The 27,060-nt window shown below is 39.3% G+C and overlaps 1 protein-coding gene across 1 annotated transcript; it reads left to right on the forward strand.

Moving 5' to 3' along the window:
• The first annotated feature begins 4,869 nt into the window (after positions 1–4,869).
• LOC101126890 (thiosulfate sulfurtransferase like domain containing 3) lies at positions 4,870–22,016 on the forward strand. The gene is made up of 5 exons (XM_063707334.1): positions 4,870–4,904; positions 5,450–5,677; positions 6,245–6,330; positions 15,909–16,082; positions 16,178–22,016. The coding sequence occupies exons 1-5, from the start codon at positions 4,870–4,872 to the stop codon at positions 16,264–16,266; spliced, it is 612 nt and encodes a 203-aa protein (XP_063563404.1). The 3' UTR covers positions 16,267–22,016.
• Positions 22,017–27,060: the final 5,044 nt, after the last annotated feature.

The following is a 27,060-nucleotide window of genomic DNA, read 5'->3' on the forward strand; positions in this document are numbered from 1 at the left end:
CTCGTTCGCCCGCCCCCAGCCAGGCCCGGGAGGGTTCCAGGCGGCGCGCCCGGGGCCGGGGAGCGCGGGGAGGGGTGGAAGGGCGGGGCTGGTTTGCGTGGCGCCTGCGTTCTGCGTGTCCGCAGAGCCCGGAGAGTCCCTGATGATAAATCTAAGACTCATAGCCACCGACTAGCAATTTGTTAGGATCCTGGGCCAGCGTGCGCACCTCGGATGTTGCAGGAGTCCGGCTTAAGTCCCACTTGTTGCTGGGCACCTTCTGAAACAGCCTTCGATTTCCCTCCGTTACCCTCCTCTGAACTCTTTTTTTTTTTTTGAGACGGAGTCTCGCTCTGTCGCCCAGGCTGGAGTGCAATGGCAAGATCTCGGCTCACTGCAACCTCTGCCTACCGGGTTCACGCCATTCTCCTGCCTTAGCCTCCCGAGTAGCTGGGACTACAGGCGCCCGCCATCACGCCCGGCTAATTTTTTGTATTTTGTTTAGTAGAGACGGGGTTTCACCGTGTTAGCCAGGATGGTCTCGATCTCCTGACCTTGTGATCCGCCCGCCCCAGCCTCCCAAAGTGCTGGGATCACAGGCTTGAGCCACCGCGCCCGGCTCCGCCCCCACACCCCCGCCGCCCCCTGAACTCTTAAAGTCACATCTAACATTCGTCATATATTATTGTGGTTTTTCCCCCATTGCTGTTGTCTTACCTACCCTTCTCTCTTCCTAACTAGATAGTACATTTCTTGAAATACACCTATACCTCCTCAAAGCCCGGTTATCTGTTGAAGTGGCCAGCACATTGCATGTTTAGTAAAAGTAGTTGGTTTGAAAATATTTTGTTTCAATCATGGATATTGCAAATGCCAACACTGGTTATGGATAGGTTCTAAAAGTCTCCTGATCTTTCACAACTCTTCAGCCAAGGGACAAATGTGGCTTAAAGGATAAGAGCATTGGCGTAGAAATCAGAAGATACGAGAGTTAAAATTGCAAACACTAAATTTTTATTTAAAAACTCTTCTTTTCTAACAGTATTTACATGTGGAGAACTTGGCAAAGAAGGTTGATATTTGCTTATATCGTACTTACAAAGACCATTCATTTAACAAACATAATTGAGCACAGATATGCCAGTTGCTGTTACAGGTATAGAGGTACACTATCATTTTGGGGTTAGGATAATTTTTTTCCCTAGGGAAAAAGAAAATATTCCTCAAATAAGAAGAGGTCATGTGGTGTAATTTTGAAGGCAAAATTGTCTACTTAATAAATCAAAAGCTTTCATATATTTTAACGTTGGATTTGACCTAGAACTTGGAAGAACAAGAACAAGCAAACTTGAGCAAATCTAAATAATTTGCATCTTAATTGTGTCACTGTAAAAGAGATTTTAAAAAATATATGTGGAAACCCAGTTTATGATTGATTTTTTAAAAGGGATTGAATTAGATTATGGAAATTTAGGTTCTTTTCTTCATAAGAAAAAAATTAGAAATTATCAAATACCATACAATACTTAAATTTTCTTGGAAACGACAAAATTCAAAGCTATCTTGATTTCCACTAGATAGACCCTTAGCATAACCAAAATCTCCAGAGATTTCAATCTTTGTTTCAAAACTTGGCATAAATTAAGGAAAATTCTCTAACACTTATTTTATTTTATTTCTGATGTTCCTCATTTACCTTTTCACTTAATTGATTGTAAAATTTACTACTTGATGGATTATTCAAAGAAAGGAAATTATTTTTAAATATTACTCAGTAAGTATGTTTTAGTGCTATTACAATGACATTATAACAAAACATCAAATAAAAATATAGATTACCTTAAGATTACCTAACCATGTATTTTCCAAATAATGCTAAATATCTTCAATTTACCATCATGTTCTGTTTGGAAATATGGGGAATCTTTGTTAAGCTGTAGGCTATATATATTCCTCTTATATTTCTATCAAGTGTTATTTTTTTCCTTTTTCTATTTTTTTTGAGACGGATTCTCTCTCTGTTGTCCAGGCTGGAGTGCAGTGGCATGGTCTCAGTTCACTGCAACCTCTGCCTCCTGGGTTCAAGCAATTCTCCTGCCTCAGCCTCCCTAGTAGCTGGGATTATAGGCACTTGCCACCACACATAGCTAATTTTTTTTTTTTTTTTTTTTTTGTATTTTAGTAGACAAGGTTTCACCATGTTGGCCAGGCTGGTCTTGAACTCCTGACCTCAAGCAATCCATCTGCCTTGGCCTCCCAAAGTTCTGGGATTAAAGGTGTGAGCCACCGCGCCCAGCTCCTTTTTATCAAACACCAAATTGAACCAGATATCAAGTATATATTTTTAAGATACACTCTTTATTTTAAAAGTAATACCTGCTGGTTTCTCATCTTCCCCTCCTTCCCACACTCCCATTTCCCTTTCTCTGCTTGCTGTTTTCTGATATATAGTTTTAGGCACTGTCTTTGTGTGTACACCAGGCATTTGTACCATGTTTTTATATGACTACCTTTATGCTAAAAGATAACACAGCTTAGATTACAGTCTACATTCTCTTCTATGACTTGAATTTTTCACTTAACAGTATATGTCAGACATATTTTCATATTAACCTATTTTTTTTTTTTTTTGAGACAGAGTCTTGCTCTGTCACCCAGGCTGGAGTACAGTGGCATGATCTCGGCTCACTGCAACCTCTGCCTCCCGGGTTCAAGCGATTCTCCTGCCTCAGCCTCCCGAGTAGCTGGGGCAACGGGCATGCGCTGCCACACTTGGCTAATTTTTGTATTTTTAGTAGAGATGGGGTTTCACCATGTTCACCAGGCTGGTCTTGAACTCCTGACCTCAGGTGATCTGCCTGCCTCGGCCTCCCAAAGTGCTGGGATTACAGGCGTGAGCCACCGTGCCGGGCCATATTAGCCTCATTTTTTTTGAGCAGTTGCTTAAGTCTCTTGTGAATGAATGTTTTTATTTTTTCATCAGTTTCTTGTTAGTGTACACTTGTCTTTGCTTACTAACGCAAATATTCTCAGTAAATAAACTGTTCACTGTGGAAATGCTGAGTCAACAGATGTTCATTTAAAGTTTTGATAAAAATTCTTTAAAAAAAGAGAATCACATGAAAGGCCATACATTTCCTAATTTTTCATTTTATTAGTCTGTTATATGGGGACTTAAAGTTGATTTTAAAAGAAATGGGTGTGAAATGACTTTATTGGTCAAAAATAAAATAAAATAAAAAGAAAAGGGAAAAATCCCAAGTCTCTTAAAAATTGTCTTCTTTCTGCCGGGCGTGGTGGCTCACGCCTGTAATCCCAGCACTTTGGGAGGCCGAGGCGGGTGGATCACTTGAGGTCAGGAGTTCAAGACCAGCCTGGCCAACATGGTGAAACCTCGTCTCTACTAAAAATACAAAAATTAGCCAGGCGTGGTGGCTACTGGGGAGGCTGAGGCAGGAGAATTGCTTGAACCCGGGAGCCAGAGGTTGCAGTGAGCCGAGATCTTGTCACTGTACTCCAGCCTGGGCAACAGAGTGAGACTCTGCCTCAAAAAGAAAAAAAAAGAAGAAAAGAAAAGAAAAAGAAAAAGAAAAAAGTCTTCTTTCCAATAGCCTTTCACTAACACATGAGTAACAACAAAAAATTAAATTAGTTGTTTGAGAATTAATGATTCATATCAACTCAGCACTAGTAAATCTTTCTCAGAAAAGTGAAAACTATTTCTCCCTCTTTTATCAATTTTAGTTCTTGCTTAAATTATTCCTTAACAATGATGGAATAACTTGGACACAATGATCAAGATAACTAGAAACAATGATCAAGAATCTCTTTTGACAAGATCTTTTTGCTGCAAGGACTCTTAAACTAAGTTTAGCAGTGTGCTATATATGGAAAGACATATTTATCTCCTCAGAAAAAAAAGTCCTACATAAAAATGTTTTTTAAATAATAATTAGTTATGAGCCCTAAAAGAATAATTGTTTAGTAATACTTCTCCTGCAAAAGCAGAAATCAGATTAAATATTATTCACTGAGGCCAAGTACATTGTTTCCCTATCTTGTGTTCATACTACCTGTGATTTATGATGTATATTTAGAATGAGGATGCCACAGAGACTACATGAATCTACAGTATATAGTGATATCTTAGTTAAAAGTGAATCCACAAAATAAATTACACGGAGACTATGGTTAAGCTCCAAATTATTTGGAAAATAATTATAAATGATGTCATTGGTCTAGAAATCTGAAATGGTTTATAGCTTATTAAATTATTGATAACTGAAGAATTTAAAAGTAAATGCTTAATGAAATGATTCCTTGGACATACACTTTAATAATGCCATTTAAACATGACTATTTTAATTTTTTTTTGAGATAGGGTCTCACTCAGTCACCCAGGTGATCATGGTGCACTGTAGCCTCATACTCCTGAGTTCGGGTGACTCTCCTGCCTTAGCCTGCTAGTAACTGGGACTACAGGTTGGAACCACAGCACCTGGCCAAATATTTTAATTTTTAACTGTAAATCTATTTGCAGTTAAATATAGCTTTTATTATGTTTGGGAACCAACCTGAGAATAAATAAAAAATAAGATAATGAGAAACTTTATGTGGTAGGCTTAATAATGACCTCCTGCCCCAAAGATGTTCATGTTCTACAAACCCAAAACTTGTGAATGTGTTACCTTAACTGGAAAAAGGGACTTCGAAGATGTGATTAAATTAAGTATCTTGAGATGAGAAGATTATCATGGATTATCTCTGTGGTCTGAATGTAAAGGTCCTTATAAAAGAGAGGCAGCAGAATCAGAGGAAGAGAAGGAGATGTGATAACAGAAGCAGGAGTCAGAATCAGGGATTTGAAGTTCAAAGCTGCTGGCTTTGAAGATGGAGAAGGAGGCCATGAGAGCCAAGGAATGCAGGCAAGCACTACAAGACAGAAAAGACAAGTCAAGAAATTCTACTCTGGAGCTCAGAAGAAACACAGGCTTGCTGACACCTTGATTTTAGCCAAGTGAGACTTCTAATCTACAGAATTGTATATAGTAAACTTGTGTTGTTTTAAGCCAGTAAATTTGGGGTAATTTGTTACGGTAGCAATAGGAAACTGACACATATTATACAATAGTTGGACATAACCCTGACAAAGCTATAGTCAAATATCATCAATTCGTGGAGGAAAGATGATAATATGACGTTATTTTAATGCCTACATCAGTTGAGCCAGCTATCAGAGTTAGGAACAATTCTTAGAAAAGTTATTCATGTAGTCAGTCTGTTTTAAACAAATCCAATGTATGAAAATCATGTTATAAGGTAAATTGGAAAAGTTTATTTCCTTTAACTCTTTAAATAATGTGTCACACTTTCTGCTTTCTATTTTTAAACTTTGTGTCTCCTACAAAATAATAATCAAAAACAAAAAAAGTAAGCATAACCCGTAGTTTCTTTCCAAATGCCTTTTAAGTTTCAAAGCAGTAATTACACCTTGCGGCACTACCCGGTTCGGCCGGTGCCTGGCTGGAGGGCGCCGGAGAGCCTGGAGCAGCGCGCCAGGAGGCCGGAGCAGGGGGAGAAGGAGTAGGAGGAAGTGGTCACTAGCGCGGCGGCCGCCGGCCCGCAATGGTGCTACCCTGGTTGCTGCTCGAGACTGCGCGCAGGGCGGTCCTCGGGTCCGCGGAGGCTGCGCTCTGCGGTGAGCTTGGTGGTCCCTGGGGAAAGGGAGAGCGCCTAACCTTAGACTTCAGGCAAGGGTTAACATTGGTGGGGGTGCTTGCTTCTTTAGACTTCCAGTTAAAAGTCAGACCCATCACTCTTGGCACCTGGGGATGTAACACCCACCTGGGGAAGATTTCGGGCTACCCGAACCTGTGGGCGCTCTGGGGACGCGGGGACAGAGGTAAACATTGCTCCAACGAGGTCGTGTGGGAGGGCGTTTATATTGGTAGTGGTGCTTGACTGAGCAATACATGAAAGCCAATTTCGCGACTCAGAGGAGCGAGCAAGATGGCCACTCCCTGCCGGCGAGAGTCGTAATGCCGAGCCCAGCCTTGCGAGTTACATTTGTGACCCGCTACAGAGCAGCGCTCGGCGCTTCATGAAACAGCCACCTAGAACTATAACGTGTTAGAACTATAAAAATACCACCCCTCATTTTACCGATGAGCCAGCAGAAGCCAGAGAAGTGAAGGTGGTTGCCGGAGGCGTTGGGTCTAGAACTCAAAGCAGTCCCTTCTTTTCGCTTTGCATGCTGCCTCTCCAGCACCAACTTTTATCTGTGGATGCAGCTACAGGGACCCAGCATTAACACAGCTTACCCCCAGCCCCACCTACCTATTTTAACTGTTGGTAAGTCCTCTGTAGTTTAAGATGTGCTTTTCTATGCAATTTTTTTTTCTTTTCTCCTTTTTTTTTTTCTTTCTTTCTTAAGAAACAGAGTCTGGCTCTGTCGCCCAGGCTGGAATGCAGTGCTGCAATCACAGCTCACTGCAGCTTGAAACTCCTTGGCTCAAGCGATCCTCCCCTCAGTCTGCAAGTAGCTAGGACTACAGGCGGAGGCCATCAGGCCCAGCTGATTTTGTTTTGTTTTGTTTTTGTAGAGATGGGGTTTTAGCTATGTTTCTCAGGCTGGTCTCGAACTCTTGGCCTCAAGTGATCCTCCTGCCTCGGCCTCCCACAGTGTTGGAATTACAGGTGTGAGCTACTGCTCCTGGCCACAGAGTGTTTCCTTTCACCTTTATTCAAGAATCATTTGGTGGGGCGCGGTGGCTCTTGCCTGTAATCCTAGCACTGGGAGGCTGAGCTTTTTGAACTTAGAAGTTCAAGACCAGCCTGGCCAACATGGCAAAACCCTGTCTGTAGAAAAAATTAGCTGCTCTTCGTGGCATACACCTGTAGTCCCAGCTACCTGGAGGGCTGAGGCAGGAGGATCACTTGAGCCCAGGAGGTTGAGACTGCAGTGAGCCGAGATCACATCACTGCACTCCAGCCCAGGTGACAAAGTGAGACCCTGTCTTTTAAAAAAAGAATCATTTATTGAGCTCTGGGACTGGCGTGGTGGCTCACGCCTATAATCTCAGCATTTTGGGAGGCCAAGGCAGGAGGACTGCTTGAGCCCAGGGGTTCGAGACCAGCCTGGGCAACATAGTGATACCCCCATCTCTACTAAAAAAGAAAAAAAAAAAACCCCAGCATGGTAGCACACACATGTAGTCCCGGCTACCAGTGAGGCTGAGGTGGGAGGACTTGCTTAAGTCTGGGAGGTCTAGGATACAGTGAGTCATTATTGCACCACTGCACTCCAGCCTGGGCCACAGAGCAAGACTTTGTCTCAAACATGAAAAATCAATCATTTATTGAGCTCCTAAACTGCCGGGCTTCCTGCTGGGGATACGGCCTCTGCAGCTCAGTTCACCCATTTCTAGGGAAGGCAGACACAAGTAATCACCACACACAGCCCAGTCAAGTGACACTGCAATGGAAAAGAACAACTGACTCTGAGTTCTAGAAAATATTAGAAAAAGGTATCTTTTTCATTTAAATGATGCTGTAATACAAAAATCAGCCAAGCGCTTGTAGTCCCAGCTACTAAGGAGACTTAGGTGGAAGGATTACTTGAGCCTGGGAGATCATGCCACTGCACTTCAGTCTGGTCGCCAGAGCGAGACCCTGTCTCAAAATAAATAAATATACATATAAAATTACGCTAGTGGTTGGGCACAGTGGCTGACGCCTGTAATCCCAGCACTTTGGGAGGCCAAGGTGGGTGGATCACCTTATGTCAGGAGTTTGAGACCAGCCTGGCCAACATGGTGAAACCCTGCCTCTACTAAAAATATAAAAATTAGCCAGGCGTGGTAGCACATGCCTGTAATCCCAGTACTCGGGAGGCTGAGGCAGGAGAATTGCTTGAACCTGGGAGGCGGAGGTTGCAGTGAGCCAAGATTGCACTATTGTACCCCAGCCTGGGTGACAGAACAAGACTCCATCTCAAAAAAAAAAAAAAATTATGCTAGTATTAAATGATTCTATCCTCATATGAAAACAAAACACAACATATGGCTCCTTTATATATCCTCCCCTTCCCACTCTTCTCCCCAGACATGGCTTGATACACATCCTTCTAAACACTTGTCTATGAATATACATAAATAAAAGTACATAAAAATACTGTATATACAAATGTGATCTGTGCATACTTTTCTGCAATTTTTTCTCAGGTATTCAGAAGCCTTCCATGGCGGCACATGTAACTCTCTTAACTGCTGCATATATTCCACCATTTCACCAGTCACCTATTGATGAACATTTTGATTTCCAATTTTTTTGCTATTATAAAGTTGTTCAGTAATTATCATTGTACATACCACTTTGTGTATTTGTACAAATATTTTACTAAAATAGATATCTAGATGCAAAATTGTTAGATTAAAGGGGAGGTGGCAAGGGACATTTAACTGGGTCTTAAAGGAGAGTAAGAGTGTTCCACAGAGAGATGAGGGAGAAAGGTATTTCCTTCAGAATGGGCAGTATGTATAAATCACGAAGGAAAGGCAGAAATAGATATTGATTGATTGCACTGTATATACATTACTTAAAGCTCATAGGTTTAAATGATAATAATATTCCTATTTTACAAATAAGAAACTAAGTCCTACAAATTTTAAGTAATTTCTGTAGGGTTACAGGGATAAGTGGGTAAGCCAGAATGTGACTCTAGGTTTATCTGACTCTAAAATCCCTTCTGTTTTCATTATAAAACTGTATTTAGAGCACACATATAGTTTTTTTTTTTTTTTGAGATGGAGTCTCACTCTGTTGCCCAGGCTGGAGTGCAGTGGCGCAGTCTCCGTTCACTGCAACCTCTGCCTCGTGGGTTCAAGTGATTCTCCTGTCTCAGCCTCCTGAGTAGCTGGGATTACAGGCACATGCCACCACACCCAGCTAATTTTTGTATTTTTAGTAGAGGCAGGAATTTCACCATGTTGGTCAGGCTGGTCTCGAACTCCTGACCTCGTGATCCGCCCGCCTCGGCCTCCCAAAGTTCTGGGATTACAGGCGTGAGCCACTGTGCCCAGCCAAGGAGCACACATATACTTTTGATGTAGCTGGAGGATAGGGCAATTGGGGCCTAAGAGGAGAAATGAAGGGAGGAGTGGGTTTGGTAAACTGTGCTGGTAAGGGGTTGTTGAAAGGCATTAAGGAACATACTAAGGAGCTTGGATTCTATCCTGTGATGTAATGCTGCAGTGACATCCAGGTGATGTTAGGTTTACTAATGTGGAAACCACAAAACTGGAGGTTATTCAAAGGTTAGGCTGAAAAGGTAAAAATCAGGTGCAGTCTGTATTACTCTTGAAAATCCCTCTAGAGAACCACACATCATCTCTCAGTACATCCCAAATAACCAGTTTTTCTTCAATATAGGAACAGATTAGTGTTTCTTTGAGCACAAGATGAAGTGGTTGATTTGCAAGTGGAGCACATGCTGTACATAAAAACACACACTATTGGCTTTAAATAATTAGTATGCAATAGAGGCTCATATCATGAGAGGCTTGGGGGAGCTGAGCCTCATCAAACAAATAGGCTTATTTCAGGCTTTTGCTCACTGAGTGTTCACTGGTTCTAGTGTTCACTGGTTATTTCCCCCATCCTCCACCTCCCAATAGGAGTATAATTGAATTATAGAAAGTTAAATATCAGTTAGATGACTACAAGAAAAACATAACTATTTGATCCAGTTAAAGAAGTTACTTGCTGTCACTGTCTTTCACAGTGGCTAAGAGCCAGAATCTTGAGTTTAACATAAATTATAAAATTACCATAGTTTTCTAGTTCCTAACAATGAGAAGCAGTAATGAGCATTAATTCAGCCTGCTGGCTCTTTATATTCTGTGAATTCAGAAAACAGCTAGCTGGATGAGAAACAGTTTGATTCCAGGTTAAGATCTAATGTTGTAGACACAGTGAATCAACTTTTCAAATCTGAAGGGGGTGAGGAAACCTATATTTTTATTTTTAAGTTTTGTTTATTGTGGTAAAATATGTATAAAATGTGATTTTAACTATTTTGAATGTACAATTCAGTAGCATTAATTATATTCACAGTGTTGTGCAACCATCAACACTTTTTATTTCAGTACAAAAATTTTCATCACCCCAAACAAAAACTCCCCATTCCTCCTCCCTCCAACTCCTGACAACCTCTAACCTACTTTCTATGAATTTGCCTGTTCTATATATTTCATATAAATGGAATCATATAATATTTGTCCTTTTGCGTCTGGCTTATTTCACTCAGCATATTTTCAAGGTGTATCCATATTGTAGCACGTGTCAGTACTTCATTTTTATGACTAATATTCCATTGTATGTATACATCACATTTTATTTATCCATAATCTGTTGATGAACACTTGGGTTGTTTCCACCTTTTGGTTATTGTGAATAAATACAAGCATTAGTGTACAAGTATTTGTTTGAGCCCCTGTTTTCATTTGAGCATATACATGAGAGTGGAATAGCTGGAAACCTGTTCGTTTAAACCTTTATAGCTATTTGTCCATTTTTATGTTACTTTCCTAGCCATGAAAATGACAGATGAAAATAGAAAAGTGTGGCTGGTCTGAAGGTAGTGAGTTACCTCAATTGATTGTCCAGTCAGTTACAGATCGAACTTGTTCTACTCTTTCCCTCCTTCTCACTACTGCACTTGACTAGTCTTAAAAAAAAAAAGAAATAAAACAAAAGAGTGTTTGTTTTTCATAGAAGATACGCCTTTTTTGCAACTTACTTTTGGCTTTTCTTAACTACTTAATACATGGAACTGCTGTTTATTTCTTTTGGCCTATGAGCCCTGCAAAAAATTACCAAGGCATTAAAAGCATTGTAAACCCAGAAAGTTTGGGAACCTTAGGTTTATACATAATGTTCAACAACTAGTTTTTTAAATTCAATACTATTTTGGACAACTTACATTAAATAATGCATATCCCATTGTATAAATGTACCACTTATAACAGTTGCCTTATTGATGAACTTCCAGCTTATTGTAGTTTTCTAATGTTACAAAGAATGCTACCCACAAACATAATTGCATATATATACATCTGTATTAACTCATACTAAGATTCCTGTAGGATAGATTCCTAAAACTAAAATTGTGAGGTAAAAAGGATATACATACTTAAAATGTTATTACAGCTAAATTTCCCTTCAAAAGTTTGTGACATTATACACTACCAGCAATGTATGAAAGTACCCATTTCCTCTTTCCCTCACCAATATTTGATATTATAAATTCTTTTAATTTTTACAAACCTGACAAAATAACAAAATTTTGTTTATATCTTGTATTTCCTTAATTAGTAGTGAGATCGGGCACCTTTTCACATTTTATTGGCTATTTATATTTCTCCTGTCAATCCACGTCCATATATTTTGACCATTTTTCTATGGGGGTTTTTTTCTTTTTCCTAGTTATTTGTATGAACTCTATTTTATTAACACTAATCTTTTGTTTTTTTTTCTATGTTACAAGAATTTTCTTCCTACCTGTTACTTGTATTCAAAATGTTCATTGTTCTTTTTCCATATATAACTTTAGCATTTTTATGAGATCAAACCTTTATGATTTCTGGTTTTTGTCATGTTTAGAATGGCCTTCCTATCCTAAGACTTAAATTATCTACTCATGTTTTCTATGAGTACTTTTAAGATATTAGATTTTAGGGCCGGGCGCTGTGGCTCACGCCTGTAATCCCAGCACTTTGGGAGGCCCAGGTGGGCGGATCACAAGGTCAGGAGATCAAGACCATCCTGGCTGACACGATGAAACCCCATCTCTACTAAAAATACATAAAATTAGCCGGGTGTGGTGGCGGGTGCCTGTAGTCCCAGCTACTCAGGAGGCTGAGGCAGGAGAATGGCGTGAACCCGGGAGGCACAGCTTGCAGTGAGCCGAGATTGCGCCACTGCGTTCCAGCCTGAGTGACAGAGCGAGACTCCATCTCAAAAAAAAAAAAAAAAATTAGATTTTAGGTTTATATTTGGAATTTATTTAAGCATAAGGAATGGGGTAACAGCCTGCTTAGTTTAGTGTTTTCTCCTACTTAGTTGGCCTGTTTATTAAATATAATGTCATTTTCTTATTAATTTGCAATGTCACTGTTAGCAGATACTAAATTCTCATATAAAGTATATTGTAAGTCTCTTTTCTGGACTTAGACTTTTAAACCTTTTCTTATGCCAGCTCTACACTACTTAAATCAATTTTACTATATTTAATACTTTAAACAAAATTTGAAGCATACCTGTATAATTTACCTTTTTTACTTTTTTTTCTTTTTTTTTTTCTTTTGAGACAAAGTCTCACTCTGTCACTTAGGCTGGTGGAGTGCAGTGGTGCCATCACAGCCTTACTGCAGCCTCCACCTCGTGGGCTCAAATGATCATCCTGCCTCAGCTTCCCTGGTAGCTGGGACTACAGGCAGGTGCCATCACATCTGGCTAATTTTTTAAAAAACTTTTAGTAGAGATGGAGTCTCACTGTGTTGCCCAGGCTGTCTCCAACTCCTGGACTCAGGTGATCCTCCCACCTCAGCCTCCCAAAGTATTGTGATTACAGGCATGAGCCACTGCACCTGGCCTTATTTACCTTTCTTATAGTGGTCATTTTGTTGTGAAATATGAACATTATTAATTTTTTTGTTATTTTAAAAATCTTTTGGATATTCTTTTTAAAAAAATAATTTTAGACCTGTAGAAAAGTTGCAAAAGTAAAAGTTTCCTTTATGCTTACCAACTTCACATAGTATGAATATCTTACATAGTGCAATTACTGAAATCAGGAAATTAATATTGATATAATACTATTAACTAATCCGCAGCCTTTAATCTTTCTTGACATTGACACTTTTAAAAAGGGTACTAGTTACTTTGTAGATTTTTTTGTCTGAGGTTTTCTTCTAATTAGATTCAGGACATGAATTTTTTTTGTAAGAATACTAAGGAAGTGATATTGTGCACTCTTCTCAGGGCCTCATATCAGGAGGCATATGTTATCAACATGTCTTATTACTAGTGAAGTTATCTTTGAATAACTAAAGTAGTATCTTTCAGGTTTCTCCCTTTGTAATTAGTATCTCATGGAAAGATATTACCTCATTTCTCATCACACTTTCACTCACTAGATCTATATCCATCAATGGTTTTTATCTGCAACAATTATTACTGGAGTGTTTTCCTAATGGTTTTCTGTTCCCATCATTCCTTCTATATTTATTAGTTGGAAGTTCCCATATAAGGAAGATAATCCCTTCTCCCCAGTTATTTATTCAATTATATCCTTATACCAGTATGGACCCATGGATTTATTTTATTTTATGGGTTCCAATACCATATTATGTTACAATTGTCATATTATGTTACAACATTATATTACAATACCATATTATGTAACAATATGTTGGCACTCTGCATCTGCAGGTTCAACACCAGAGGATTCAAGTCAACTAGAGAGAAAATATTCAGGAAAAACCCCAAATAACAATACAACAGCAACAACAACAAAAACCCAAAAATACAGTATAACAATTACTTACATAGCATTTACATTGTACTAAGGATTATAAGTAAATGAGATGATTTAAAGTACACGGGAGATGTGCATAAGTTATATGCAAATGCTATGCCATTATATATAAGGGACTTGAGCATCCACAGACTTTGGTATCCAAGGGAGTACTGGAACCAATCCCCTTCAGATACCAAAAGGCGACTGTATTTAAGAGATAGAAACAGTGTCAGGCCGGGCGCAGTGGCTCACGCCTGTAATCCCAGCACTTTGGGAGGCTAAGGCAGGTGGATCACGAGGTCAAGAGATCGAGACCATCCTGACCAACATGGTGAAACCCCGTCTCTACTAAAAATACAAAAATTAGCTGGGCATGGTGGCATGCACCTCTAGTCCCAGCTACTCAGGAGGCTGAGGCAGAAGAATTGCTTGAACCCAAGAGGCGGAGGTTGCAGTGAGCCAAGATTGTGCCATTGCACTCCAGCCTGGCGACAGAGCCAGACTCCGTCTCAAAAAAAAACAAAACAAAACAAAACAAAAAAACAGTGCCATTAAGTACTTACAAGTGTAGTATAAAATGTAAGGTCCCCACATCTAATCTATGGCTTAATATCTTTGCTTGCAAGGGGAAATGAAATTAAAATTTTCTTAATATTGTAACTTGGATTAAGATTTACAGATTATTTCCATAATTCACTTACCAGATGCTGAATGTGTATTTACAAGCTCCCACCAATGAAGGGGCTTGAAAAGAGTAAAATATGGAACTGACACAAGGCCCATATCAAACATTCAGGGCAGCACAGGCTGCATCCTGATGCTCAGTGTCAGGATACATGCATACATGGAAAAACTCCTTTCTCTTCTTTTGAGATGGAGTTTTGCTCTGTTGCCAGGCTGGAGTGCAATGGCATGATCTCAGCTCACTGCAACCTCTGCCCCCTAGGTTCAAGCAATTCTCCTGCCTCAGCCTCCCGAGTAGCTGGGATTACAGGCACCTGCCACCACACCTAATTTTTGTATTTTTAGTGGAGATGGGGTTTCACCACGTTGGTCAGGCTGGTCTTGAACTCCTGACCTCAGGCGATCCACCCGCCTCGGCCTCCCAAAATGCTGGGATTACAGGCGTGAGCCACCACACCTGGCCTTTTTTTTTTTTTTTTTTTGAGACAGGTTCTCACTGTATCCTCCAGGCTGGAGTGCAGTGATGTGATCTTGGTTCACTGCAACCCCACCTCCGGGCTGAAGAGATCCTCCTACCTCAGCCTCCCAAAGTGCTGGGATTACAGGCATAAGCCACCATGCCTGGCTGAAAAATTCTTTTCTGTACTCTCACAACACTTTTGACATCAGATGTGTGAGTTTTCCAAAACCAAGTAATTCTCCAGTTCTCTGTGGACACTAACTGGATGTTCTAAAATTTTATTTTGAACTAACTACCCAGAGTTAGCACAGACCTCACAGCCTAAGGGTTCAGTCCCACAAGACTGCCCCTACCTCAGATGCCAGTCACAAGTCCAGGCCTCCCACTCTTCTGACCAACTAGCTGTAAATCGGGGGTTCTCTTAACCCCTTCCTTGGGTTTGATACTTTGCTAGAACTGCTCAAAGAAGTCAGAGAAACAAATTTATTGATCTATTTGAAAGAATATAATAAAAAATACAGATAAACAGCCAGATGAAGACGTACCTAGTGGGAAGTCTAGAAGGGTCCCATGCACAGGAGCTTCTGTCCCTATGGGGTTGGGGTGTGTTATCCTCCCAGCACTTGAATGTGTTCACCAACCAGAAGCTCTCTGAACCCCATCAGAGATATTTATGGAAACTTCATCATGTAGTGATCAGTTATTAACTGAGTCTCCAGCTGCTCTTACCTCCTGGAGGATGAGAATGGGGCTGAGTTCCAAGCTTCTAATCATAGCTGGGTCTTTCTGGTGACCAGCCCCTATCCTGAAGCTATCCATGAACCTACCAAGAGTCACTTCATTAGAACAAAAGAATCTATCACCCAGGAAATTCCAAGGGATTTGGGAGCTCTGTGTCAGGAAGTGGAGTAAAAAATGAAATTCATTAAAACAAAAGATGCTGCTAGCACCCCCCCCCCCACCCCCATCACTCAGGAAATTATAAGGGTTTTAGGAGCTTTTGTATCAGGAACCAGGAGCAGAGGCCAAATATGTATTTATTATGTCACTGTGCAAAATACATACCTAGAATACATAGTTTATTAAAGCAAAAAAATTAACTATAGTTAACTGACTGGAACCAGGGGGAAATTCTTTTAACCTATTCTTTCCAGCTGTTAATAGTGATATCACTTTGAAGTTGCCTAAATTGTTTATTTTTTCCAGGTTTGACGTCAATAAAGGGAAACCGCCACAATTTTTATACTGCTATTTCTAAAGATGTCACTTATAAGGAACTTAAAAACCTGTTGAATTCTAAAAATATTATGTTAATTGATGTTAGAGAGATATGGGAAATTCTGGAGTATCAAAAAATCCCTGAGTCTATCAATGTACCATGTAAGTGACATGTGTCTTAAATTAATTTATTAAAAAACATATAAATAATTTACTATATCTAAAATCTAACTGAAATTCTTAACATTTTCTTTCAGTGGATGAAGTAGGTGAAGCTCTACAGATGAATCCAAGAGACTTCAAAGAGAAGTACAATGAAGTAAAACCATCCAAATCTGACAGCTAGTGTTTTCTTATTTAGCCGGAGTGAGAAGCAAGAAGGCCCTGGACACAGCAATATCTCTGGGCTTTCACAGGTGTGTAGATGAATGAAAAAATGGATTGATAAATGTATAATCCAATGTTTCATATATATTACATTTTTATATGTCTATTTAAGAATTTCTTGTAATTACTGTCAGTAAAGGCAGGATAGCAAAACTAAGAGCCTCTTTTCATCTTACTCAAAAGCAACACAGTCTTTTACATAGGTGTAGAGTCTAAATTGTATGGTGAATAGCCATTTAATTATTTATCTCTAAATTTCTATCAATCTTCTGTTATAAAATACAGAAAATGTTTATAGCGGCCAGGCGTGGTGGCTCACGCCTGTAATCCCAGCACTTTGGGAGGCCAAGGCAGGTGGATCACGAGGTCAGGAGATCAAGACCATCCTGGCCAACATGGTGAAACCCTGTCACTACTAAAAATACAAAAATTAGCTGGGCATGGTGGCACACTCCTATAGTCCCAGCTACTTGGAAGGCTAAGGCAGGAGAATCGCTTGAACCTGGGAAGTGGAGGTTGCAGTGAGCCGAGATCGCACCACTGCACTCCAATCTGGCAACAGAGTGAGACTCCATCTCAAAAAAAAAAATGTTTATAGCACTATTTGATGTATGTTTTCAGTGCTCAACACTATGCCAGAGGATGGAAAGAATGGGTAACCTGTGAATTTTCAGAGAAGAAACAAGGAAATTGAATTTTTGGAATACAAGTTGGCTCTTTCCTTGTGTACATGCAGCCTAGGATAGTGGAATGAGCAAAATATTAAAAATCTAGTCCTGGCACCACTGGTTATGGTAAGGGGATTTTTGTATAAGTCAATTAGTTGTTGAATCATTTTCTCATCTGTAAATTGAAAATGGCGCTCTCCCCTGAGATAATGCATGTTACTTGCCATGGAAATATAAGGGTCGGGATTCTATGAATTAATTATTAAGTAGCTTAGTATCATTCAATAGTATTCTAAAATACCAGGTTACTTATACTACCTATTCATGTATGACATTTGTGTTAGTATACCTTCTATTCATCAAAGGGGCTATGAGCTAGACCTGCAGATTAACACGCAGATGTGGCCTTAAAAAAAAATCAATTAATCTGGGATCCAGAGAAGTAGGTGAAATTTGAACAATGAAAATACATTAACAGCTTCTAAAGATTTATAGCAGTATTATGACCAGCATGGTAGTGATGAAATTTGCAATTTAAAAAATTAAAATTGGGCCAGTTGTGGTGGCTCATGCCTATAATCCCAGCACTTTGGGAGGCCGAGGAGGGTGGATCATGAGGTCAGGAGATCAAGACCATCCTGGCCAACATGGTGAAACCACCCCCCATCTCTACTAAAATACAAAAAATCAGCCAGGCGTGGTGGCGGGTGCCTGTAGTCCCAGCTACTCGGGAGGCTGAAGCAGGAGAATCACTTGAATCCGGGAGGCGGAGGTTGCAGTGAGCCAAGATTGCATCACTGCACTCCAGCCTGGTGACAGTGTGAGACTCCATCTCACACACACACACAAAATAAATAAATAAAATAAAAATTATGATTATTATGGGGATAATCAGAACAGTGGTTGCTGTTCTAGAGGGAAGAAGATTAACTGGAAAAGGCAAGGAGGGTGGCTCAGGCCTGTAATCCCAGAACTTTGGGATGCCTAGGCAGGCAGATCGCTTGAGCTCAGGAGTTCAAGACCAACCCGGGCAACATGGTGAAACCCAGTCTCTACAAAAAAAATACAAAAAAATAGCCAGGCATGGTGGCACGTGCCTGTGGTCCCAGCCACTTGGGGGGCTAAAGCAGGAGGATCACTTAAACACTGGAAGATCACACCACTGCACTCCAGCCTGGGTGACAGAGTGAGACCCTGTCTCGGAACAACAACAACAACAAAATTGAAAAACAAAAAAACAAAAAAGGCAAGGAGAGAACTTTCTAGGGTGATGGAAATGTTCTGTATCTTGACTGAGGTATTGGTACATAGGTATATACATTTGTCAAAACACATTGAACACTTAAATGTACATTTTTGGTAAGTGATTATACCTCAGTTTAAAAATAATGAAAACAGAAATGCCTAAATGTAAATGACTCCCACTAGCATGGGTATGTTCCTTTGGAATGTTAAGTCCTACACTTAATTAGTGTGCTAATGCACTGGTGGCAAAATAAACCTGTTTTCTCTTGTCTGTGCCTCTTTAGACCCATGTATTTTTAGACTCACTCATGCAGTCATTCTTGTAGTACCTATAAGGACAATGTCAGAAATATATATATTTCTGTCAGTGTGTATGTGTGTGTATATATATACGTGTGTATATATACATATGTGTGTATATATACACACATATATACATATGTACATATATACATATATGCATATATACATATGTACATATGTGTGTATATACACACATGTATACATATATGTATACATATATGTACACATATACACACACATATATGAAGGCAAGGAGAGAACTTTCTAGGGTGATGGAAATGTTCTGTGTCTTGACTGAGGTCAAGATATATATATATACACACACACACACATACACATATATAAGAGCCATAATCTCAGGGATAAGGAAGGTTGTAGACAATGAACCAACATTGAAGTACTGGGCCCATCAAGGAATAGGATTGTGGGTAAATACATCAGGCTTTTAGTCGGAATCCTGAAAAGGCTATGCCCTAGAAGTAGAGTTGAACCAGAAATTCACAACCCCCACAAGAACTCAAAACAAGCTTTGAATCAACTAAATCCCTGAATGAATTAAGGTGATCTTCCTAATATCTTAAGGGCCTACCAGAAGTAAATCCTCTCTAGAGAAAGATACCATTATCTAGCTAGAACAGAGGTTGGCAATAATCAATCTTTTAGTCTTGTGGCCAATTAGGTTTCTGTTGCAACTGCTCAACTCTGCTGTTGCAGCACAAAAGCAGCCACAGACAATACATAATGTGACTATTCCAGTAACTCTACTTATGGCCACTTAGGTTTGAATTTTATGTTTCATGTGTTGCCAAATATTATTCTTCATTTGATTATTTTTCAATCATTTAAACATACAGCAAACATTCTTAAAGGCAGACAAAAACAGGTAGTAGGTCAGATTTGGTCCATGGGGCATGATTTGTAGATCCCTGAGCTAGAGCCACAAATTTTCCTCACAATTTTTCACATACAATTTCAGGTATTCTATCAAAAATTAATAGGCACGGCAGTCAATAGGACCTTATGATTGAGAAATAATGGAAAAACAAGACAAGAGAAACAAATCCACAGAAGATCTGCAGATTGGAGTTTTCAGACACAGACTTTAAAATAACTGTGATCAATATATTCAGTAACTTAGATAACAAAATTACAGTAACTGAAATTAAACACCCAATAGAAGGTAGATAGGTTTAATGGCCAGTTAGACACACCTGATGACAGGATTAGTGAAAATGGAAAAATCAGAGGTACATGTATTAACATGGATGACTGTTACAATGTTGAGGGAAAAAAGCAAATTACAGAAACATATACTGTATAGTTTTGTTTTTTTGTTTGTTTGTTTTTTAAGACAAGCTTTTTCACTGTTACCCAGGCTGAAATGCAGTGGCAACATCACAGCTCATTGCAACCTATACCTCCTGGGCTGAAGCAATCCTCCCACCTCAGCCTCCAGAATAGCTGGGACTACAGGCACGCACCACCACACCTGGATAGTTTTTTCACTTTCTGTAGAGACAGGGTCTCGCTATGTTGTCCAGGTTAGTCTCGAACTCCTAGCCTCAACTGATCCTACTGCTTCTGCCTCCCAAAGCACTGGAATTACAGGCATGAGACACCATGCCTGGCCAGTATAGTTTTTAAACATACAAAATATCATATTATTGTTTAGGCATATGGACATATATAGTGTAAGTATAAATAAATTATAAAAATATCTACTTCTGAATGGTTTCCAATGGGGGAAGGGAGAGGAACACAATAGGCTTTAACAGTATTGTTGACAATTTTATTTAATATGTTTGGTAGGTAAGCACTTATTTTTACCTTTTGTATGCATGGGACAGGGACTGTTGTCCCCACTTGGCTACACTTGAACAAGACTATATACCTTTGGATTCCTGGTACCCTTTTTTTTTTTTTTTTAAGAAAAAAACTTGATAATGTATTCTATTTACCCAAATAAACAAAGGGTTAATAAATTAGAATAATGTATCTTCTATATTAGATCAAACTTACACAATTTTAGTTGTCATTCTGATACAAAGATTTAACAAATTTTATGTGTGTGTATATATATATATATATATGGGTTTTTTTTTTTTTTTTTTTGAGACGGAGTCTCACTCTGCTGCCCAGGCTGAAGTGCAGTGGCATGATCTTGGCTCACTGCCAAGCTCCACCTCCTGGGTTCACGCCATTCTCCTGCCTCAGCCTCCCGAGTAGCTGGGATTACAGGCACCCGCCACCATGCCTAGATAATTTTTTTTGTATTTTTAGTAGAGACGGGGTTTCACCGTGTTAGCCAGGATAGTCACGATCTCCTGACCTTGTGATCTGCCCACCTCAGCCTCCCAAAGTGCTGGGATTACAGGCGTGAGCCACCACACCTAGCCTTTTTTTTTTTTTTTTTTTTTTTGAGACAGGGTCTCGCTCTTTCTCCCAGGGTGGAGTGCAGTGGTGCTATCTCCACTCACTGCAACCTCTGCTTCTGGACAAATTATACTTTTTAAACTGCACTGACTTATACAACAATTTTTTTTTTTTTTAAGACAGGGTCTCACTCTGTCTCCTGGCTGGAGTGCAGTGGCATGATCACAGCTCACTGCAGCTTGACCTCCTGGGAAGCTCACCTGAGTAGCTAGGACAACAGGCACATACCACCACAGCCAGCTAATTTTTCTATTTTTTGTAGAAGTGGGGTTTCACCATGTTTCCCAGGCTGGTCTCAAACTCCTGGGTTCAAGCAATCACCCTGCCTTGGCCTCCCAAAGTGTTGGGACTACAGGCGTGAGCCACAGCACCTGGCCTTATGCCAACAAAACTCTTATGAGTAAAACCATTATTAAGGTCTGTAGTATCAGAGACCTCAAAATGTGAATATACAGCATATGATTTACTACATCATTTAATAAATGTCTGTTTATTTCAGTAATGGGAGAATATCACTTTTACTTTGATAATATAAGGGTAGATCAAAAGTTTCAGATATGTATGAGAAAAGCCAGATTATATTTTTAAATGCTATATGTACTCTACATCTCTTTCATAATGGAATAGGAGAAAGATGTCCTGAAAAAACTGGCAACAGTGGATAGCCTCAGAGTTCTAAATTAATCAAAATATCTCAGGTTTCTTTCATTCACATAATCTTTCTTCTGTGCTTATGATCTCAGTGGGGTTTCTTGGATTCTGAGATAATGTGCCCTTTTGCTATCTAGAATGTGTATGCCATAGAAATACTGGATAGAGGTAGGATCAGCAGCTAATCTATGAGAAATTTTGTATGATTAGACACAAAAAATTGAATGCTTATCCTACCATCCAGTAAAAAACATTTTTCGGTGCCCCCAAAAATAGCAATTTATTAATGGAAAAATATAATTTTATCACTACCACTTTTTAATGCTACAAGTTTCTCCAGGAGCAAAGGATAAGAAGAAAAAGAGAAATTTTAATAAGTTATTATTATTATTATTTTTGAGACAGTCTCGCTCTGTTGCCCAGGCTGGAGTGCAGTGGCTCCATCTCAGCTCACTGCAACCTCCGCCTCCCGGGTTCAAACAATTCTCCTGCCTCAGCCTCCCAAGTAGCTGGGAATACAGGTGCACACTGCCACAACTGGTTAATTTTTTTTTTTTTTTTTTGAGGTGAAGTTTCATTCTTGTTGCCCAGGCTGGAGTGCAATGGCGCGATCTCAGCTCACCACAACCTCCGCCTCCCGGGTTCAAGCAGTTCTCCTGACTCAGCCTCCCGAGTAGCTGGGATTACAGGCACCTGCCACCACGCCTGGCTAATTTTGTATTTTTTAGTAGAGATGGGGTTTCTCCATGTTGGCCAGGCTGGTCTCAAACTCCTGACCTCAGGTGATCTGCGCACCTCGGCCTCCCAAAGTGCTGGGATTACAGGTGTGAGCCACCACGCCTGGCCACACCTGGCTAATTTTTTGTATTTTAGTAGAGATAGGGTTTCACTGTGTTGCCCAGGCTGTTCTCGAACTCCTGAGCTCAGGCAGTCTGCCCGCCTCGGCCTCCCAAAGTGCTGGGATTATAGGTGTGAGCCACCACACCCGGCCAATAAGGTATTATAATGGCACAATGTGGTTGAAGTGAATCCAAATAAGGATAATAATAGTTCCTACTTCACAGTAAAGTTTTGAAGATTAAATCAGATAACATGTCAAATATTTAATACTTTGCTGCTATTCTTACTGTGTGAATATGTACAATATGATACCTGTTTGTAGGCAGCTGATATTTTGTGTTACTGTTTGCATTAATTTAACATTAATGGGTAAAGATGGCAGGTGAAAACTCCTAAACATCTGGGGGCCGAAATGGCAGTGGACTCCTTACTGAAAACAAGGAGATAAAGTGAAACTCTGCGTACTGAACAATGAGCTAGCTTCTTGCCTTATTTCATCTCTGAGAACTGACAGCTCAGCTCCTACTACCTGAGATAGATTTCTCTCCAGAAAAATTGACCCATCCTGAAGAAAAACCTTTAAAAAACAATGCTGGGGGTGTGAGGCTAAGGAAAATGTTTTGCTGTTCCCTTACCTATAATGAAGCTCACCACTGAAAAGTCCTACCGATGTACACAGAGATGTTCCAGTTAGCTTTCTCTGTGTCTCTCAAATATGAAGGATCCTGAGATAATTACGGCCAAGCTTCTAACTTGAAAGACTATGACCAAACCAAACAGCAAAAAGGAACTTAAAGGAAATACAGGTTTAATAGCCCTTATCTGAAACAGCTGGGACCAGAAGTGTCTCAAATTTTGAAATATCTGCCTATATATAATTAGATAGCTTGGGGATGGGACCCAAGTCTAAACAAAATTCATTTATATTTCATGTACACTTAATACAAATAGCCTGGAGTTAAGTTTATACAGTATTTTGAAATAATTGTGTGCATGAAACAAAGTTTTGACCCATCTCATAAAATCAGATAGGGAATTTTCTACTTGTGGCATCATGTTGGCACTCAAGTTTCGGATTTTGGAGCATTTTGGATTTTAGATTTTCAGATTATGGATGCTCAACCTGTAGTGTTAATGCAGGGAGCAAAGAAAATTTTAAAACAACCAAAAAACCTAAGTTAATATCCTTAGAATTTTGAGAAGCCATTGCACTCTCCAGAACAAGGTACTACTTAAAAGACTTGGATTACCAGCTAAGTACAGTGGCTTATGCCTGTAATCCTAGGGCTTTGGGAGGTCGAGGTAGGAGGATCACTTGAGGCCAGGAGTTTGAGACCAGCCTGGAAAACACAGTGAGACCCCTATTTCCACAAAAAATTTAAAAATTAGCTGTGCACCCATAGTCCTAGCTATTCAGGACACTGAAGTGGAGGATTGCTTGAACTCAGGAGTTCAAGGTTACAGTGAGCTGTGATCGCGCCACTGCACTACAACCTGGGTGAGAGAGGGAGACCTTATCTATGGTGAAAGAAAAAGACTTGGATTCCCCATATCTCTTAAATGCAAGAGAAAACAAAGGGAAGTCCCAATATGATCAATTCTATTATGACAACTGTGTTATTTGGACAGTAGTCAGTCCTGACTGAAGGCCGTAGAACTCGAAGAAGAAGTCTCCCTGTGATTTGGAGAATAAAAAATGACAAACGATTCTGATGATCAATTAATAAAAGATACAAATGAAGTTGAACAAATTACAACCAAGGCAATTACTACTTCCAGAAATACAAAAATATTATAAAAGAAAGAAAATGTAATCATGGTATGCTATAGAAGACAATATTATCTATGTACATTTATATATTCGATATGAATTTAACAAAAATTATACAATTAAGTGATGATGGGAGTAGAAGTCCCAGTGTAAGATCAGGTTGGGGAAGGAGAATAGGGGGAGAAGTATGAAAAGCAAAATCCTCATCTTCCATAGCAGAGAGTTAGATAATATTTATAATTAAAAAGAAAAAATGAGGGGAGTGTAAGCGGAGGAGGCAATATGCTAATATATTTGGAGATTAGATGCCCAGGTTTTAAAAAATGCTTTATTTATTTTTTAATAAACAGATACAGAGTCTCGCTTTGTTGCCCAGGCTGGTCTCGAATGCCTGGCCTCAGTCCTCTTGCCTCAGCCTCCCAAAGTGCTGGGATTATAGGCGTGAGCCACCACGTCTGATCAAATGCCCAGATACTAAGAATTAGAATCTAATCCAAGCTCTGTCACTTACTTAATCTGTGACTGGGTAAATTACTTAATATTTCTGCTCCAGAGTTTCATCATTTTTAAAATGATTGTTCTAAGAATTTACTTCATAAATGCAGAGAGCTTAGAACATAATTGGCACATTTTTAATAAGTATTCAAGTAAATGTTATAATTAAAACCTTGTCACTTGGAAATGAAGTAAACAGCAGAGAAGTGACTAAAAGTTGAAAGTGGCTGCCTCTGGAGAATGGGAATGAGAGGTAGGGAGAATGGGACAGGGGTCTAACATTTTCTCTATAATGTCTTACAGCAACACTGTCCAATAGAATTTTTTTTTTTTTTTGAGACAGAGTCTCATTCTATTATCCAGGCTGCCCAGGCTAGAGTGCAGTGGCATGATCTCAGCTTACCACAGCCTCTGCCTCCCAGGTTCAAGCAATTCTCCTGCCTCAGCCTCCTGAGTAGCTGGGATTACAAGCACCGGCCACCAAGCATGGCTAATTTTTTTTATTTTTTAGTAGAGATGGGGGTTCACCATGTTGGCCAGGCTGATCTTGAACTCCTGACCTGAGGTGATCCACCTGCCTCGGCCTCCCAAAGTGCTGGGATTGCAGGCGTGAGCCACTGCACCTGGCCCAATATAATTTTAATGCAAACCATTACATGATTTTAAATCTTACACTTAAAAAATTTAAAAAGAAAGTGAAATTAATTTTAATGTTTTATTTAATCCTATGTATCCAAAATATTTAAAATATGTAATCATTATAAACAAATTAGAGATTTTATATTATTTTGTTTTGTACTATTTGAAACCCAACATATATTTTTACATTTACAGCACATCTCAATTCACACTAGCCACGTTTTAAGTGTTCAATAACCACATGTGGCTAGTAGCTATCATACTGGACAACTATGGTAATAGTTGATTTTTAAAAACAATACATATCATCAATGGCTGCTATTAAATCATAGAGAAACCCAGCCACTTTATGTCTCCTGATTAAAGACCACTACTTAATTTGTACAGCGGTCTACTAAAAAAAAAAAAAAAAAAAAAAAAAAAAAAAAAAAAAAAAAGACAGAAAAAAAGGAAGCAAGCAAACAAGCAAGCCTGAATCTGATCAAGCCTGTAGATTCAATTACCAATTTACAGAAAATTTAGAGGAGAAAATAACACATTAAATGGCATGACAAGGATGCAATCAGCAAAATCCAGATGGTGAGAGACTCTTAGTAGACAAGCAAACCAAAAACAGGAATTTTAAAAATGTGACTGAGAAGGAATTCATGAATTTAAAAAGACATGGCTGGGGGCAGTGGCGCATGCCTGTAATCTCAGCACTTTGGGAGCCTGAAGTGGACAGATCACTTAGGTCAGGAGTTCCTGACCAGCCTGGCTAACATAGCGAAGCCCTGTCTCTAATAAAAATACAAAAAATTAGCCAGGCGTGGTGGCATGCGCCTGTAGACACAGCTACTCTGGAGGCTGAGGCTGGAGAATCACTCGAACCCAGGAGGCAGAGGTGGCAGTGAACAAGATTGCGCCACTGCACTCCTGCCTGGGCGACAGAGTGAGACTCCATCTAAAAAAAAAAAAGAAAATAAAATAATAAAAAGACAAAAGATTTGTCAATAAATTGTAATGTGTGATCCTTATTTAGATCCTGACTAGAACTCTAACAATTTTTATACTTGTGAAATAACTGAAAATCTGATATTATTTTTACTAATTCTTTTTGAGGCACAATAATACTTTTAGTTTTTTTAAAGAGCTATTATTTCTTAGGAATATATGCTGAAATATTTATGGATAAAATTATATGATATCTAGGATTTGCTTCAAAATAAGATGGGGGATGGCAACTTATGGAAAGTGGGTGGGAGTTTAGATGAAATGAAATTGGCCATAAATTGATAACTACTGAAGCTAGATGATAGGTACATGGAGGTTCCTTACTTTACTCCTGTATATGTTGTTTTAAATCTTCTACAATAAGAGACTGAAAACAAAACTATGAGGCATGGTATTAATTTTAAAAATAAACACTTAAAGACTATAGGTCTTACCTAAGCCCAACATTAATTCCTTCAGACCTGAGGAGAGCTTTTTTTCTTATTAAGCCCAGGAAACCTATATATGTCATCAGTCTGACTTTACACATAGTCTCCCTTTCCAGCTCATTTGATAAGCTCCATCAGAAATAAATTTTCTATTTAAAATCTGTTTATGATTTGAAATTACCCCCTTGACAACCTATAAAAGGCTTTAACACTTAACTAAAGGAAGAAGAATTCTCAAAAAACAACATCAGGCAAATTCAAAAAGATAAATTCAAGACACTAGTCGA

Source organism: Gorilla gorilla, chromosome 5 (genome assembly GCF_029281585.2).
Source record: "Gorilla gorilla gorilla isolate KB3781 chromosome 5, NHGRI_mGorGor1-v2.1_pri, whole genome shotgun sequence".
Classification (NCBI taxonomy): domain Eukaryota; kingdom Metazoa; phylum Chordata; class Mammalia; order Primates; family Hominidae; genus Gorilla; species Gorilla gorilla.